Source organism: Orcinus orca, chromosome 11 (assembly GCF_937001465.1).
Source record: "Orcinus orca chromosome 11, mOrcOrc1.1, whole genome shotgun sequence".
Classification (NCBI taxonomy): domain Eukaryota; kingdom Metazoa; phylum Chordata; class Mammalia; order Artiodactyla; family Delphinidae; genus Orcinus; species Orcinus orca.
This window is the reverse complement of record NC_064569.1, coordinates 32,641,344-32,661,084: the sequence shown is the minus strand read 5'-3', so window position 1 is coordinate 32,661,084 and position 19,741 is coordinate 32,641,344. Positions and strand designations below refer to the sequence as shown.

Sequence of the window (19,741 nt, the reverse complement as noted above, 5' to 3'; positions counted from 1 at the left end):
TCTAAGTGGCACAAAACAGGTCCTTCCTGAAGGACCACTGCATCCACTGCATTCCCACAGCTACTGGGTTATAACAGAGTTCCTGGAGGAGCTGGGGTCATCTGAGCCTGTCACAGAAACACTTGACCAGCCTGCTTCTAAGTGTAATATTGTGTAAAGGCAGCATTTCTAAATCTCCCTGGTGATACTATCAGCTCTTAAATTCTCACAAATATTCTGCACGTATTCACAGGAATCCAGCTCTGGGAAATAAATTTTGCAAAAATTTATTGCTCTGGTGATAGCAGAGGACTGACTAGAGCTCACAGTCTCATCTGATGCAAACAAGAGGGATGGCGTGTGACACTGTGCCATGTTAGCATAACAGACTGAGGTGTACTGGGTAGAGCCATTCTCTCCTAAGCTTGGTCAGTTATCCTTGGGGTATTCCCCAGTGCTTCCACCCCTACTTTTAGCCATGCAGATATTCTCAAATGTATCCCTTCTCAAGACCGAAGCCTGTCACAGTAACTTCTTCCTTATTTAAATTTCATGGGAATATTCTTTATTTCAATAACTCAGAAAGGTGACTTTGGCAAGAGAATCACAGCTGACAGCAAAGCAATGACCATGGTGGTGTGATTAGTAGAGGCTGCAGGCTACAGAAGGCCTGTCTGAGCATTTACCACTGTCATCACACTGATGCTGGTCTCTCCTAGGGACTGACATTGGTCAGAAAAGAGGATGCAGTTCAGCAATAGTAATCACTATAGAATCTGTCTGTATTGTAATAGTCAAAGATATGCTAATTAATTAAAAGAATTTTTACTGTGAACCTGCTTAGCCTAAGCAAGTCTTTCTCCCATGTCCTCCCCTAGCACACAGATGTATTTTAATAAAGCTTTAAGGCACAAACGAAACAAAAAGCTGAAGTGATCTAGAAAAATCCATTCCCCAAACCCAAAGCAATTAATTAACTGAAAGAAAAACATCATTTAATCTTGAACTATTTGGATAAGTGACTCAACTTTGTAATTTATTTTGCATGAATGGGCAAAACTCAATGGCTATTTCAGTGTATACCAGTACTTAAGCAGATTTATAAAATAAAATTTTCAATCAAATTAATGGAGAGGAGGGGATAAGAAATTAACATGAACAACAGCAACAAAACCATCAACTCAGATACTAGGTATCATGGCACACCCTTCCAAATTCCGGCTGAAAAGAAATAATGATTTCTGTAATCCCCAGCAATGACTTTTGCAGGGGCAAGATTTCAAATAAACATCTATTTGCTTTAGGTGAGCTTCACTGAATTGGCCTTATTTGATTTCAGATCCCCCTAAGGGAAGAGATTTCAGGATTTCCTGGTTGTAAAATGGAAAAGAACATTTTGCTGAACTTGTATGACATCACTGAAAGCATTAAAAGGGCAGATAATCACAGGTTCTCTGGCTGTTTACCAGAGCTTCTTTACCTCCTCAATCTACTTTATTTCCAAATGTCAGAGTAGTCTGAAACCTTTTAAAGATTTATAGACTGCAGAAGCAGAGGAAATATTAGGATAAATTCTTTAACTTTTGTGAAAGCTTTTAAGTAATTAATAGATGGGCTTTTGGAGTTGTTTCATAACACAGTACAGATACTCTGACATGTACCGTGTGAAGGCTAAACATGGTCATCTCTCAATCTAGAAAGTCACGGAAACTGCTCTTTAGAGTACTTGAGTCATTAAAAAAAAAATTGAATTTGTGAAGGGGAATAAAAATAATATAAGATTTAGTTTATCAGTTAAAATAAAAATACTACACAATGAATGAAAATAGTAAATACAGTCTCGGTTTTAAATATAATTTCTTTTCCAAACTCTACTTGGAAATTCTCTTATATTACCAAATGAAGAAAAAAAATGTAGCTGCCATAATATTATTTATATAAAGCAACAAAAATGTGAGCAAATTATTTTCAGGCTTGTATTATAAAAATGTTTTCCAATATAATTAAAATACCAGTGCCAAATAGCTGAAACAAATATTTAAAAGCTCTTACCTTAGATATATAATAGACAAAATAGTTCTCACAGTAATAAATTAATTTTTTCTTTGTTATGCAAAACGCCTCAACCATAACTTCACGAAGAAATGTGAAGTGGTGTGAAAATGATCTTACCTCATATTCAAAGTCCTCAGTTCTGTCTGCATCAGCAGGCAAGCTGGAAAGATACTCATCGTCCTCATAAAATTCATGCTCCATCGGATGAAGAGAATGGCAGCTATGGGGAATGTAGCAATATGATAGGAATGGATCAAAAGGGTTGTTCCCAAGATTAAAACTAATTTTAGAATTTCACTTTAGTTTTCACCGCTCGCCAATAAGACCTTTAGTGATCTAGCCTTTAAACGAATTACACCGCAGAAAGAGCAACTGTTTTCTTTCTCCCCCTATATGAAGTCCATCAATTTGATTTTCTGAGAGAATACTAAGATAATGGCTCAGGGTCAAGCTTCATTCTGTGAAGGGGCAGATGTGCGACCTCTCCCCGCCGTGGTGCTATATCGATACTCTGGCCTCCTTCCATTCCATCGAATGGACTTGATCCATGCATCGGTGTGTGGCATTTGAGACCAAAGAGAACTGATGGAGTGAAGGGAATGAAGAGGACCCAAGGCATTGTATATTACTTCTACGTATCCTTTAACTTTGGGGAAATGGTTTTCATAATTTATAGAAGTCCTTTCAAATTGCTATATGCCATGATAGAGACACTATACATTATACAATATGAAAGCTAAGCACAGTTGAACAGCAAAGGGCATGAGGTCCTCTGTAAGTATTTCCAAGTCAGTGAAAAGGCCTAAGTGAAATTAACCAAGTTGGTTTCAGGTGAGCCCTCTAAGCCCAGCCATTTTGGACATTATGAACAAACTGGAGTTAGTGGCATAAATTAGTCCCCTCATTACTAGCTGAAATGCCAGAGAGATCCATCCTGGTGCCTTCACACAGTCAGTGTAAATATTCTACCAGCCTCTTCTCACTATACTCTAATATTCTCTGATTTTCACGCAAATAGCAAAAGCAGTACAGTTAGTATCTTGCTTGCTGGTCTAACAGGTGAACCCTCCTAGCTTAAAGCTGGACTGGCTTTTTTTTTTAAACTTTTTATTTTATATTGGAGTATAGTTGATTAACAATGTTGTGTTAGTTTCAGGTGTACAGCAAAGTGATTCAATTATAAATATACATGTATCTATTCTTTTTCAAATTCTTTCCCATTTAGGTTGTTACATAGTATAAGGAGAGTTCCCTGTTGAGAAGCCCATTTGGGCTGGTAAAACATCAGAGCCTGCTGTTTGGGGCATCTGATGTGTTTCCCTGGTCTTTGACTTAGTAAGTAGGAAGCCCTGCTGTGAAGAACACCTTATTAATTCAGTAAACATTTACCAAGTATCTACCAGATGCCAGGCCCTATGCCAATGGCTGGAAATCGGTTGGTGTCTTTTTAATTGGGTAGAGCAGCAAAGTGGGAATTTTAATATAGTGAGATAATTAAGGGAAAAATAGAGACACTATGAGAGTACCTACTACAGTCCTAAGAAGTCTGCTAGAAGAGATTACCTTTCAGCTATGATCTGCAGGACTTGGGAAGAGGACACAGCATACTGGTTAAGGGAGTGGGCAGTGGAGTCAGACCTCTTGGGCCCAGGAGCCTGGCCCTATCGCTTCCTTGCTGTATGACCTTGCCGATTACTTAACATTTGCTTCCTCATCTGTGACATGGGGATGGTAATAATATAATGTACTCCCTCAGAATGTTTTTATGAGGAGTAAATGCATTAATAATTGTAAAACACTTGGAATATTCCCTAAAACATGTTAAGTTAGCTAATAAATGTTAGCTATTATTCATTCAAGAAAGTATTTATTGGATGGCTACTCTGGGTTACACTCTACTAATGAATATTGTATATTTGTTTGCTTGTGTATTTTTCATCTCCACTGTAGAATATAAGCTCCAGGAGGCAGTGGCTTTATCTTTTGTTCCCAGTTTTATGCCCAGTACCTAGTTCCAGTACCTGACACAAGGGGCTATTTAATAAGTAAGGGATAGATGACTAGAATCGTAGGTCAGACAAACAGAGCCCCTGCCCTCCTGGAACTTGAAGTTTCAAAGAGTGGTTTCCAAAGCATGGCTGCACATTAAAATTGCCTAGGGAAATTTCTGAAAAATTCTAATGCCTGGCTTTTGGCCTGAGGTGGGATTGATCTGGGCATTGCATTGATAATGCTTTTCAAAGTTCCCAGGTGATTCTAATGTACACGTGTGAACCACTGAGTTGGACTTAACAGAAGCCACTAAAGGGCAGGCGGGTGTCAGGACCAAGTGTACATTTTACTAAATGGAGCATGGATTGCAGTAGGCAATGAAAATACAGGCTAAAGAGACTACTGCTCTTATAAATCAAGCTCTCAACAATGTTTGAATATTTGCTTAAAAGTTCACAGAACAAAGTGTGTGGAGCAAAACAAACTTCCAAAGCTGCAAGGGTAGCATTATTTGAATAAACTATCTCTAACTGCCTTTAACTCAGGTAAAAATTGAAAAGAAATATTCCTTTAATAATTCCTTATTTTGTAGCTCTATACTTCTTCTTGGACAGCCAGGATCTTTGGCTCACGTCTCAATATATCAGGTAATTTCTTCCTTTGGAGAATTGCATTTTAATAAATTTCCTAGCTTCTCCTTTAAAGAAGAGAAAAGCAAAAGAGAAAAGAGAGAGAGGCGACACACAGAGAAGAATATAGTGCCAACATGCCACTTCTGGGTCTGTCTTAACAAGGTTTTTGGCAGCTTCGGTGAGAAAAGCTATTTCCCTGACCAGTTCTCATGAGCTGTGTGAGGCTTGTGTTGACTGGAAATATGAAGATGAACTAATCAGAGCCAGACTTTTTCACTCAGCATCTCAGCAAGTATGATTCCTGAGCTGAAACAACCATGCAGGTCAGGAAAAGTAAGCAGGACAGCTGAGAACTAATTGGATGGAGACACAGTTACAGACACTTTCCAAACAGAACTGAGAGCTTGTCTCCATAGTTGTCAACTTGCTACAGTGACTGTTTCTTCCCAACACCTACTTTCAATGACGAATGACAACAAATAGGACTTTGGGAGAAATGACAGAAAAATACCTGTCTGAGAGCAGAAATGGACAGATGTCGGGCACTGGAGGGGTGGGTGGCCTAAGTTTGGCCAGGGCCATGATATGTTCAAAGGTGATGTCCGTCTGGGTGCTGGCGTTCACGAGCCGCACTTCTGGGGCCGTCCCATAGGCTGGTTTACTGAGAGGTGTTCGCCTTAGCACCTGGACCACAATGGGCTCCTTGGCATTTCGAAAAGCTTCCACTGCCTCTTCATGGGTGGCCTTTGAGAGATCCTTCCCATTGACCTGCAAGATAAAAGGACATTGTTCATCTCAGAGGAAAGAACAGAGAGGCTGTCATGATAGATTATAAAAAGGTGGGCAGGGGAGACTTAAACCAGCTCTGCTAAGAATTTTGTAAAGGAATATTTAATCAGACATTGACATTTATTGAACTCTTCATCAGCAGGAGAAAGTGAAGGAGACTAGGAAAACAGTTATTTCTTATACCTTTAGCAAGCACATCGTCAGAATTATTAGTAAAGATTTCAAAACTTAAACAGCACACAAACTTCAGCAAATGTTCAAAATCTTCAGCTAGGTAGAAATGTTAAGTATATCCTTTTTAAAAAATGATCTATCAATCTCTTGGTGGTATTTTCAATATTTAATCAGTCTTACTGACTTGAAATCGAATTTGGGGGGATATTGTCAAATTTCTTTCATATTCATCATTTTAATCCAAGACCAGATTATTGCTCATGTGCATATTATGCTAAATCCTTGCTATTCAAAGTGTGGTCCATAGGCCAGCAGCATAAGAGATTAGAAATACGGAATCCCTGGCCCTATCCCAGACCTACTAAATGAGAACTGGCATTTCAACAAGATTCCAGCTGATTTATATGCACAAGAAAGTAGCACTGCTCTAAAACACCTCTGAGTGAGCATACCATGTCCCTTGCCTCCTTGCCTGTTTCCATTTATACCAGTTTATGACTCTCCAGTGTAGCCCTTGACATAACAGAGGAAGAGGTGATGTTTGTCTTTGCCCTCCATCACTGCTTCTCAGTTGGGCCAACCATTGGCGTTTGGGAGATAAAAATTATTCTTTTAGTGATGATACTCTCCCACACCTGCTTATGTAGGGCCATTGATGTTCCCCCACATTTGTGGCACCCCAAAACAGCCACACTCTTTTCTGATCACCCTCTTGAGAGACAGTATAGAGACTACTCTCAAATTGTCATCAATTTATTCCCCTAAAATGGGTCCTGATAGCACAGCCTCTTAGTGGAAGTTGTGTTTTCATAAAGGACTACAGAATCCTGAAAGAACTTCACAACTCCCACCTGCAATGAATCAATAATATTGGCTTTTGCAAATAGGAAGACATACTTGGGAGTACAGTACTGTGCTCAAAACCCCTGAAATTATACCATTTCTAGACAACTAAACTATCCGCCTGTTGGCGAGGCTCTGATAACTGCTATGCTCCAGTAAATCTTAGAGATCCCTGGGTGCCTTCAAAAGAATCAAAGGGAATCACTGAGTTGCAGCCAGAGAGCGATTGGCTGACATTCAAATGAGCACATTTTCTCTCCCTGAGTAGACAAAGAATATGTGCATGCTCAAAGCAAATGTGGGGCATTTGGGGGTAAATGATACAATGCCAGGTAGAAATCACCATGTCATGTAGAGATGGGCTTAATGACCTGGAGGAGCTAATTTGCTCAATCGACCCTGAAAGAGTTAATGTGCCTTCAGAAATTGAGCAATTAAGTTTCCTCACCAGCACCATATGACCCAGTACAGTTCTCGAATAACTAGTAAGAAACATCAGTTTGAGATTTGGGTGTGTACCTACCAAAGTGCACACTCACTAATCTGTGCATTTACTCTCTCATTCTTTTCTCCACGAACTAAACTTAAACATTCCCACTGAGTTTTCTCTGGCACAACCTTGGAATGGCTTGATGACTTTGGGCATACAGGAGGATGTGAACGCGGGACACCTACTGACCAGCATTCACTCCTTGAGCTGCTGTTGGATGACAGGCACTCTGGGCTGAGGCCACCACTCCTGAGGACCTGCAGTCAGCAAATGATAAGAGAAGTTCCAGGATGGAAAAGCACAACCTAAAATCTGGCCTCTCATGATGAATAGCGTCATCCTCTGTGTCTCATATTGTGGTCAGTATTTATAAATTCCAGGGTTATGGAAGATGATCCAGTGGTAGATAATACTGCTCTGTCAGTATCTATGTGTTAGGGAAGAATTGCCCTTTTGTCCACACGTTTCCTGCTTCATGGTGTCCCTTCAACTTAGTGAATATTTACTCGTACAAGATTTCATACCCCTCCTTCTCTGAAAAGAACTCCTGGTCACAATCTGTTATCAACTATTTAAAATCTACTGGAATTATGTCAATAATGTTACCTTTTCCTATAAACCTTGCATCTGGAGTAACTCTTTTAACAATGGCAGAATGAAAGAAGACAGAGCCCTATTTTTTTTTTTTTTTTTTTTTGCGCTACGCGGGCCTCTCACTGTTGTGGCCTTTCCCGTTGTGGAGCACAGGCTCCGGACGCGCAGGCTCAGCGGCCATGGCTCACGGGCCCAGACGCTCTGCGGCATGCAGGATCTTCCCGGACCGGGGCACGAACCCGCGTCCCCTGCATCGGCAGGCGGACCCTCAACCACTGCGCCACCAGGGAAGCCCGACAGAGCCCTTTTTGAAGGAACTTCAAGCAATATCTGAGGGTAAAGGGAAAATAATTTGTGGCCATGGTTTCTTCCAGTCATACATTAAATCCTACTAATGCGTAAATTGTGTGTCATTAAATAACGAACAGACAAATGCCATTATTCTATTTCTTCCCCAAGGTGGCTCAGTACCTTGTCTACAATCTAGTCTTGATATTCCTTTGTTTCTTATTTGTTTTAGTGATCTTCAAAGCAAGAATAATTTTTAAAAAGTGAGTTCCTTACTGATAATGATTATTTATTTTATGTTCCAATAAGGTAAATAAGATTATTTTTGCAAAGTTCAGAAAAGTATAAAAATTTCTGCAGAAACATAAAAATTGCTGGAGAGTATTTTAGGCTGTGACATTATTAGTTCTTATTGCAATGCTTAGTATATGCAGATGTTAGCTTTCATACAGCAAGATCAATAGCTATTGATTCTAAGAACTGTACATTCATTCATTTACAGTCATGGCATTTATATGCAAATTTCTTTTTTTTTCCTTTAAGATAATCAAATACAGTCTTAAAAAAGGACAGTCAATATAATCTGAAGTATCTTACTTCCCCATTGGGAATGCTCTTTTCTTCCAGTTATCATGCAGCTGACCTCTATTTTCATAAGCTATTTAATATCTCTCGAAGTAAAGAAGTCTATGACCTTTAAAGGCTCTGCTGCCCCATAAGATCCCTTAGAAAATGTAAGCACTGATGATACAAAACACTTTTTTTTTTCACTTCACTTGAAGTTCATCAACATACTGTTAGCCTACCAAAAGGTCACCCTTTTATAAATTATGCCTTTCACAACAGAAAAAAGATTAGCTTTAATTGGGATTTTCTGGCAGTTGCTTTGCTCAGTTATCATCAGTTTCAGATAGGGAGAAGAATAATGTTGGAAGAATACCTGAGGTTTTAAACCTATAGAAAAATTCTGTAGTAAACTAACAAATAAATGACTAGCAAAACTTTGTGTTTTTTTCCAAATGGTTAGATCCTAAACCAACAAGGTATTTGGTATTTCATGGTGCCATATCCTTATCATTCTATTTATTTTCCATCATATTCTCTCCTTCCCTCCCTTTACTCCTCCTTCCCTCTTCCTTCCTCTCTGCCTCAGTCTTGGTTTTGTATGGACAACATATGTGAAATGAAACTGGAGAAGGAGAAGCCGTCTATTAAATGTGTTCCAGTTAATACAGGTAGTTAAGAGTGTCGATCCAAACTGTTCTAGGTGCCTAGTAAACAGAAGGAAGCAGAAGTGCTGGAAGTTGATTTTCAGGAGAAAAAAACTGGATGAAGACTGGGAGCAAAATCCATGGGAGGAAATGAAAGGTAATTTGAAAATTAAAAAAGATATACCAATGTATTATGGGGTGTGCTTTGAAGTGTACATGTGGAAGGGTTTCAAGAAGCCTGGTGATTTGATTTAAACAGGGTGTAGAGAACAAGACCTTTTTCTAAAGTGGTTGCTAAATGGAATGAGTGAGAGGTTAGAGCATCATAATAAACAAGAGAAGTATATGAGATAATTCCCTCTATTACTCTAACATCTGGCTTTTTGAGAACTGTGGCCAAAACTGATTTGGTTCTAAAGCCACCTAGCAACTAGAGTATAACTGAAAAGACTCATGGGATTGCTGTTTGATAAGAGGCTTGTGGCCCCAGAGTGGGGTGACTGGACTCTGAAATGGTGATTAAGTTACCTGATTTGAGGTAAATGAGAAATCAGGCACATTATTGATAAAGAGGTTATCAGAATTGGTAACAGCATAAAAGAGGAAAGGAAGATGCCAATGATAGAAGTTGAGGAGAAATAGAGACGTGGTTATCCTCATTAAAGACTGGATTTGGGATTGGAAGCAAGTGGAAAGAGTAGCCTTAATCATGCCAAACTTGAAGCACTTCTAAGATATTCAGATAAACTAACAAATAAATGGATGATAAGTGACTAAAAGAAGAACCAATCATGGGAAGCCATTTCTAGAGAAGGTCTTCCTCTCACCCCTGCACTTACTTTATCAACTTAGTTGATAAGTTGAAAAATATACACATTTTTACTGCTATGAAAAAAGTGTCTTGTTTCTAAAAAATTATTTTCCATTTTATTGATAGAGAAAAGTGAATAGGAGAAAACCAGTAACTTTTCAGCAATTAATGCAAAAAAAGTATGAATACATTTGTTGTGGCAGATGGGCTAATTAATCCATAAGCAACTTGTGAATGTTAAGTAAAGAATATAGCTTTTCATATGTAAACCAAATCATAGCATCATTTGATGAAGCTTCTGTTTAATGAACAATCAATTTACCCTTTGGGATAAACTGCAAAATCTGGGCTACTTGTCAACAACCTCCCCAGTGTGACTGGTGGCCTCAGCTTGGATATGAACTCCTCTACTTGGACTAGTCCTCCAAATCCACACACATGCAAAATTTTCTTGAGTATCAGAAAGAAAACAGGCTTTTCACTTTTCCTTTTGTAGTGCAAACAAGTGCATAAATGACCAAGTCACCCTGGTGAGGTTCCATTTCCAGAGTCAGCTGTTTGGGATGATTAGGGTTTCCAAACCTCTGTGCCTCTTGTAAAAAATAAGGGTGTTTAAGCATCTCTGCCTTTCATGGGAGAATACATATGGGAATACTCAATAGAAGAAGTATAGAATACCAAGGATTATGTACAATTTCAAGTTGAGAATAAGAAGCATAAAACACTTGAATATTGTTTTTTTAATGTTTATAAAATGTTATTGTTTCATTCATTCATTTATTTTCAGCTTTATGGAGGTATAGATGACAAAATTCTACGATATTTAACATGTACATGGTGATGATTTGATATATGTATATATTGTGAAAGGATTCCAACAACTAGTTATTAACACATCTATCACTTCAATTAATTACTTAAGTTTATTTAAGTGAGAACATTTACGTTCTACTCGTTTAGCAAATTTCCATTCTATAATACAGTGTTATCAACTACAGTCCCATGTTTTACATTAGAGCTTCTGACCTGAGTATTGTAATTTTGATTGGACATGACAGTTTACAAGAACTCTCATCCTCATGAATAACTGTGAAATTAATTTTGATTAGAGTCCCTATGTGAATGCTGATCAAATTCTCTACTTGATAATTACAAAGGTGTTGTAAAAACATGGCCTAATAACAGTTTATATAAGGAAGAAGCAATATTTAAATTGCTACTAAAATGTTTGGTATGAAAGGAATTTAAAATACTCTGAACTCTATATTCATGAAAACACTTGTCATATACAAACTATAAAACAATTTTAAGGAATTAAAGCATATTGCTTTTTTCTAAACTTGGTATGCTTGATTCTAGGTGGACATCTGTTATGTAAGTTGAGGACAGCACAGCATAAAAAATATTTATAGTAAAAAGAACTCACAGAATAGGAATTGTGCAAAATGTTGTGAAGACAACCTGGTGAGAGATTGACTAAAATTAATTTTGACCATTTTAAAAACATTATCAATGAACAAAACAATCACTGGTAGGTTTGTGATGATCACATAATTTTAGAAGTTGAGAACATAAGAAATGTTAGATTTTATTAAACCAAAAAGTCTGTGTAGTTCAGTGTTCTTTTGACAGTGCTGTTACTAGATTTTGGGAAGAGAATATGGTAATTCTCACACAGGATCTAATGAGCAGACTTATTCAGAAGTGATCCTGGGGCTCCTTCTGGCTTGTCTGGACTGCAGGGTTGGTAGCTTCATTTTCCTGGTGTGTGGGGTGTTGCAGCTTCCCTTGAGCTCCAAAGGCCCTCAGTGCTGTGTAGCTGGCTTTCCCAGAAAACTGGAAATAACTGACTTCTAACTCAGACAGCCTGAACCTTCTGTGTTTCCTTACTGACAGTGTGCCTATAAGAGAACAACAGTGGGGTGGGGTCCCTCCACTGGAATACAGACCCAATGCGTGTCCAACAGTTTCAGGTCCCCTCTGTGCTGCTGACTCCTGATTTGCACGTTCCCCCAATAGAGACTGTAACCTAACCTATAACTCGTGACATTGTAGGATTTGCCCTTATGGACGCTGTGTGACATAATACACATTTACAACCTAAAGAATTGAATTTATTCAAAATGCTTCCATATGTAACATTAATGAATTGCAGACTTCAATGAGATATTTAAAAAGCCTAATATTAGGTTTAGTTAATTGATTGTGACACTGTGAGGTCACTATGGTAGGACAGTATGGTGTTTCCTGGTCCCTTTCATAGTACATTTTGATGGCGAGGTGTTCCCAAATGCAAGCAAGACTCATCTTCAATTTTTCTTATTAAGATGTTATAGACCATTATTTGTGAATTTGTCAGAGCCGTTCTTGAACCAATTTATAATTTTGGTTATAGGAAATCTTGGGGATGCATCTTTCATAATTGCTTTTCCCCCTATAATCTTTTCTCTGTCTTAATTTTGTATCCCTTCTTCTGTATTTTGTTTCTGTCTTTATTCTCATTGCCACACTTCTCTTCCAAGCTTTCCCGTTTGGGATTTAACAAATCAAATCTAAAGAGTGTCTTTCTATAAAAATTATTCCTGTTTTTAAGGAACAGGTTATGATAGTTTTGATTCTTACTGGGGGAAATAAACTAAAATATATACAACATAGTTTAATTTACCTCATTATAAATGAATTTATTTTCCCTCCCCTCAATGAAAGAAATGGAAGCTTCTCCTCTTTGGCACATGAGATGGTGTTTCTTGGTTTGTCCCTGAGATCCACAGTCTACTCTTTTCTACCCAGCTCTGTATACCCTGGGATGCTGATAACCATACTCCATGTCACCAGGCTCCCTTACTTTACGTCTTTTGTTTGGTTTGACCAATAGTAGGAGAGGTAATGTTCTGTCTTTATCCAGCCCCTCCCCACCTGGCTTTCAGGATGGCAGCTCTTGCCAGGTTTGGTTCGCACTCTGGCTTACATTCCACCTTCATGTCTGCAGGTAGTAAGGGGTTCTCTTTCTATTGCTACTCTCTGTGTTTTTTCTCTTAGCTCTGCTCATATCTCTGTAAGTGTTCCTTCATACAGCCTTCTTCAATGAAACCCTTTGAGTGTGTCTTCTGTCTCCTTCTGACTAACTAGACATGAAACTCCTCTGATTTAAACAATAACAACAACAAAAATATGGTAAAAGCAAAATTTACCACCTTTGCAAATTAACTTTACTATCAAAATGAGTTGCATTGAAAAATACAATTTCTAGTTTCTCAGATTCAGCAAAAGTCACACATTTTTAAGGGAGAACTAAAAATGTAACTTTTATTGAGATCATATAGCAGATGTAAAGTATTTGTATATTATATGTATACAGTTATTTTGTAGACAATCCCTCAGTTTGGCTTTGTCTAGTGTTGCTTCTTGATTAGAGGCATGTTGTATACTTTTGTCAGCAAGGCCCAGAAGTGTCTTTCTCCGTCTATTCTATCGGGAAGCAATGGATGTTCCCTTTTTTAAAACATTGTTATTGGAGTACAGTTGATTTACAATGTTGTATTAGTTTCAGGTGTACAGCAAAGTGAATCAGTTATACATATACATGTATCCACTCTTAGATTCTTTTCTCATATAGGCCATTACAAAGTATGGAGTTCCCTGTGCTATACAGTAGGTCCTTATTAGTTATCTATTATTTATATAGTAGTGTATATATGTCTATCCTAATCTTCCAGTTTATTCCTCCCCAACCTTACCCCCTGGTAAACATGTTTTTTTTCTACATCTGTAACTCTATTTCTGTTTTGTAGATAAGTTCATTAGTACCCTTTTTTTAGATTCCACATTATTGGGGATATTAACCTTTATGACTTGATGAGACAGAGAGAGGGAGCAAGAGATGGGGTGGGGAGGAGAGGAGGGAGAGAGAAAAAGTACACATAAGAAGTTAATGTTAAATTTTAAAATGTTAAAATTCTAGGTGAATGGTATTTGAGAATTCTTTGTACTACTCATAACTTTTTGATGAGACTGAAGTTACGTGAAAATAAAATGTCTCAAAATATTGTTATTAGCTACAAATGGATTTATGCTATAATCATTTAGAGTTAGCAAATAAGAAACTGATGGATACCTAGCTTCCTATAGTTTGTTTCTGTATTTGCATATCTTTAAGAGGAATAAATTCTTGCTCTGAACTGAATGTCTTTTTTCTTGGGTACACACACACAGACACACACACACCCCTACAGCGAAAAACACAGATTGCTATCACCAACTTTATCATTGTCATAACAATTCATCTACTGAGTATCACCCGAAATCCTGTTCTCCTCCAAGCTGAGCTATTTAAAAAGATAGATGACTGCCTTCTGGCTAATTGTAGGAGTTCTTTCATTACTATAAAAAGACTATATCTCAAGTGACTCTATAAGCAGTGAATAATGACTTGAAGTCTTTGGAGAAGAGTCCACTGATGAAATGGTAGGATAACAACTACTTACTGACCTTTTACTTCCTAAGATAATACTAAGCTGATGTAGTTGATTATTAATAAACTTATCCATTGAGCTTTGACACATCAGATCCAAGTATGTTAAACTTAATGAGAAATTCTGATGGAGACATAAAATTTCCTGCAGCAGGCCTAAGGGTGTAAAGACATAAGGCATATATGGGGCAAAAGCTGTTAAAATGAACTCAAATTGTTTCATTGGGTAGAAACTTCATTGTAATTAAATGACCCAGATTTTCTTTAAAAATTACTATAAACAGCATCAGCAACTGAGGATTCGAACAGAGCTCTTCATCTTTCATGTTCCCTGAACAAGAGAAAATGTGCTCTTAGTGCTTGGACAAGATCTCTTGGTCCCATTTTTGTGATGAGAGCATATATGGATATCAAGAACATAACTTTGGGTCTCAGCCACACTAGCACAGTGTCAAAGAAGTTCTAAGAATAACTATCAGTGAAATGAAAAGAATATTAGTGCTCTACATAGTTACTAATGAGGGATGAAATAGTGAATTATTTGTAACAGGGCATCAGTCATGACAACATCAAAGATGCTGAGGACATCTTCACTGGAGGTTTGCTGTCCCCTATCTGTAAGAGTGGTCTAATGCTTAGCTATTTAAATGCTTCTGTGAAACAAACATTAAATGACAAGAAGCTGACCGTTTTGTCTAGTACTGTAGTTTAAGGGCCCCAAACATGCTTGGCACGTACTTGACACTCAAAAAATGTGTTAAATAAATTTTCATATATTTCTCTATCAAGATTCATGTTAAAAGAAATGTGATTGGATTTGTCATTAAAGTTACTTGTGTTTATGTGCAAACTACATGCCTCTCACTGCCCAGTTCTACTTTGTAGCCCAGTTATCCATATTATTCCTTTTACTTAAATCTACCGTAAAAATGGATTTGAGTGACAAGGAAAGGCATCAACTGCTCTGCTCAAGAGACCCACCCACCATTCAGTGTTATGGTACAAAAGAACAAGGACGTGGGAATCATTCAGGACTGGGGTCTGAACATAGTTCTCAATATCAGTTGTGTGGCTTTGAGTAGGTTATGTAAACTCTCTGAGCCTCAGTTAATTCATCTGGAACAGGAGATGATAATACCCACTCAGAGAGTGGTGGATGGGATCACAAAAATAATACAGCTAAGGCAGCTGACATGCTATGATGTTGATTCATGCTTCCTTCCTTCCCTCCCTTCCTTCCTGAGTAACTCTTGAGTGACAGAGACCAGGTGATTCTCTGGGGATAGAAGATAATACCTGTGCTTAAAGGCCTGGCAGCAATAATAACAATACTACCAGTTAGCACTGAGCATTCCTCACAAAATGCCAGGAGCTGAGCAAAGTCCTTGGCCTTTACTATCTTGTTCACACCCAAGAACAATTGTGTGAGGTAAGAACTTTATCCCCAACTGAAAGCTGTGGAAGCTGAAGAGCAGAAGGTATAAGGAAAGGCACCTGCTCTCACAATCTGCTAGGACAAAACAACATATACATCTGTAATTGTAAGCAAACTTGTTAAAGAGCTGCCATAAAAGTACTAATAGAGTGCTGTGGAAGCTCCAAGGGCCAACTATACTTGGGAGTATTGTGATTTGACTCCAGGACTTGACATTTGGGGTGGTCTTAAAAGATGCAGAGTTTCATAAGTTGCAAAGATGAGAGTAAGGAAGGGAATCCCAGGGCAAAAGTGTAAACGAGAAAGTGCTCTGGGAACCGGTAAGAGATCTGGTGTGACTGAGTACAGAGGCATTTGGCTAAGTGCAGGACAAAGAGGCTGGAAAGGAGGCTTTGACAAGATCCCAGTGTCTTCAATGGGCCATGGCGAGGTATTTGTTTTAGACAACACCTTTCATCTGAAAGGTAGCATGGTCTCATTTGGGTTTGGGGATGGTAACTCTGAAGTCTATGGTGAGAAGTAACTAAATGAAAGCAAGAAAACCGTTTAGGAAGTTACTTGGAGAGAATGATCAGTGCCTGAATCAAAATGAGGACAGTGTGGATGGTCCAAATGAAGGAGGATGGATAGGGCTGTAAAATGGTACTCTGATACTCTCATTCATGCATATTCCAATGGGACCTATCAGAGTGGCAGATTTTCTACTCTAATTGACTAAATCTACCCTGTAAAGAAATACAAGCTGTAGAAGTTGATTTTTTAAGTATTAAAGGTATAAAGGCATTCTAAGTAGATGTTGTTCATCTCCTATGGACTTATATTTTCAGTGATTATTGTAGAAATCAAAAACTACTCTTCCAATGTTCTGAAACTGCCTTTCTGCTTAGTACCCACCTAGCAAAGTGGGTAACTTTCTCACTATAAACACCACATGCACTCTCTTTCTCTCTCTCTCTCTCACACACACACTCATATAAACTCACAAACTCACACACATACAAACACTTTTGTACTTTCTACGGTCCTCCACCTGAATCATTTATAGCTTTGTGTGGGATATAAACTTAGAAAGATATTTTACCCAAGTGGATATATAGGAGTTTTAGAACATGGGGATTAACACAAGAAAGTAGAACTTGCATGATATATAACTGCCTCTTCACTACCAGTATCTCTAACCTAGTGCTTGGAAGATGAAAGGTTTTTCATACCAGTTTGAAAGGATAGGACAAAAATCTGAACAAACAGCCATCACCCTATTAGGAGCGGGAGGTTTAAATCATTTTCAGCAATCAATTCTGCCATTTGAATTCATTCTGACACTTGTTGAGCTCAACTGATGACATGAAACTACGGTAAAAAGGGAATTTTCCCAGGGAAATTCGCAAGCTTTTATATCCACAAGTAAAGCTACCTGAATTTGTGCCCATAACCTTCCTAACACCATGCTTCCAAATTCCTCAAATTCAAGAACTTTGAAAAGTAATATTTTGTTCTATATTTATAAAAAAATAGATAGCTGCCTGAGGCAGAAGACGAAGTAAATGCATTTAAAATAGCAACGGATACTATTTTATATAAAATAGCTGGAATTTGCCCCGGTAATTTCATTAACTTCGTTGTCTCTATGTGTACCTTGAAATGGATAATAAAGATAATAACAATAATAAAAATTTGTTGAGTGTTTACTGTGTGCCACATACTCCACTCAGTACTCTCTGCTCCTAGAGGTGAAGGAATTATTATTAAACTCATCCTCTAGATAAAAAAACTAAACTTTAACAGCTTAAGCAATTTCCACAAGATCACATAGTTCCTGAGTGAAAAAAAAAATCCCAAGGTTTTTCTTAAAATTCCTATTAATTCTTTTTACACATCAATAGAAGTACAGAGGCTCTAAAAACTGGACAAGAGGATTGGTGGGTTTATTCTATTTTCTTTTAGTAAATAATTCATAAGACTACAATTAAGTAATCAACTGTAGGCAGTCACGGGTATAGATAATTGTCTCAACATCTGTCCCTAGGACAAGAAAACTCCAGTTGAACAGTGAAAAAATGTTTCTGTAAAATAAATTGTTTAGACGAGATGCTATTCAAAGACCTTCACAGTCCTAAGAAAATCTATAAAAGTATACATAAGCATGAATATGCACTATTCTTATGCAACACTGAAGTCATTTAAAACTTTGTTCAAAAGAACCCCCCACCCATTTGTTTTCTATAAGTGAATCAAGTAAAGCTCAGACATGAAGGTGACTCAAGGACCCGTCAATCTGCCATTGAACTTTTACCTTGAGAGGCCCAGTTCAAGGCCCAGCCTCGCACAGGTGTGACACAGTTTTGTTACTCCCTCACAGCAGTTCAGTGGCCCACTGAGGTGTGATGACAAAGTTGCCAGAGAAAAGACCACCTGGGTTCTCTTGTGTTTTTACCTCAGTGGACATATCACAAGAAGTGGTTCAAACAGAAAGAACTTCTCCAAAACAGCAGCTGGACTGTATGAAAAACTGTAACCAACTCAAGGCTTTGGGTCTCTCTAACGGCATGCATGTAAAATTAGACAACACTATTTGGGGGCATTTTTTGAAAACTGTGTTTTACACGACCTTATCTCTCCTTCAGGAAGCGAATAAGACTGAGGACCAGAGCGAATGTAATTGCAGATAGAGTCATTATATTCTTAAATTTAACCTGCCACAAACATTTTTCTGTACTAACAGTGTTGATTTTTATTTTTCTCTGTTTGGAAGAGTGGGGGAGACGGGCATATTTTTGTAATTTTAGTTCCTTCAAACAATTAACATATGTACGATTTTCAAATAATTTTCAGCAGATAAAACAATCCTGCCAAGGCCTGGTAAAAAGCTCTCCATTGTTCCATGTCTGCACAAATTACACTTCATCTCCAATGATTTTATGTACATTTAATCACTAAAGATTAATTACATGGCATACGGAAACCAGTGAAACACTGAAGAGATAACTTCAGTCTAAGTGCACATGCAACTAACTTGTGGCTTTTTTAAACAATTTTAATTAAAAGTACTAGAAGAATCATCGGGCTGAAAATATTAGGAGCTCTGGGATGGATGAGCTTAGCATAGCTAATTAATTGTATATTTAATCAAAGCAGCCTTTGGCTGTAATTAATAATCTATTTTCCTCCGGTAATAAATATTGTAGTTCTGTAAAAACAGAGTTTATAATTTCCAGAATGCCATATGCACAGAAGAGTGGGACAGAAACAAGCATTTCCACACCAGCTTTCGAGCTGAGCTTGATTTTGTTTATTTAGAGAGGATGCTGTCTATATCTCTTTCATTCGTTTTAAATGTCATCTTGCAGTAGCAGCTTACAAATAGCTATCCCAGAGTGACTTGGTCATTTCAAAGGTGTAAAGAATAATCCAAAAGGAGTGACTAGTAGAATGTTAAATGAAGTCTGATTTTTCTTGCACCACAAAGATCTCATATTTGAGAGAACTTGAAGTAGTTCCATTTTAATGTGACTGCTAGGATGGTGAAACAGCATTAAACAGTTCCTTCCCTTCGTTTCCTTTTAAATGGCAGAGCGGGACTCAGAGATTTCTACCACCTGCATCCCGGTAAAATGCTCAAATCACAGAGCCAAGTTGAAACACCCTTTCCTTATGACAGATTTTACTCTGAGTGCCACACACACACACACAGACACACACACAAACACACACACTCCTCTCTGCTCTTCAAGATTCCCTGCTAAGCATAGTATATTTTTGTTCTTATGACCCTTATGTGACTCTCTAATAGTCACATGCTTTTCATATGATCTAAGATTTCTTTCTTCTTTTCTTCTTGCAAGCGAGATATAAATTCCAAGAGTTTTGCATAAATAAGGAGATAACATAAAAATTAATCTTAGGGCTTCCCTGGTGGTGCAGTGGTTGGGAGTCTGCCTGCCGATGCAGGGGACATGGGTTCATGCCCCGGTCTGGGA

General features: G+C 38.0%; 1 protein-coding gene across 2 annotated transcripts in view; it reads right to left on the bottom strand.

Annotated features, from left to right (window-relative positions):
* The window catches only part of PDZRN4 (PDZ domain containing ring finger 4), a 375,873-nt gene that overhangs the window by 65,614 nt on the left and 290,518 nt on the right, over positions 1 to 19,741 (bottom strand). For both annotated transcript variants that reach the window (XM_049694039.1, XM_004283466.3), the window contains 2 exons: positions 5,170 to 5,426; positions 2,152 to 2,254 (listed from right to left, as the gene is read on the bottom strand). In XM_049694039.1, the coding sequence (XP_049549996.1) occupies positions 2,152 to 2,254; positions 5,170 to 5,426 (360 nt within the window). The remainder of the gene's footprint in view (positions 1 to 2,151; positions 2,255 to 5,169; positions 5,427 to 19,741) is intronic.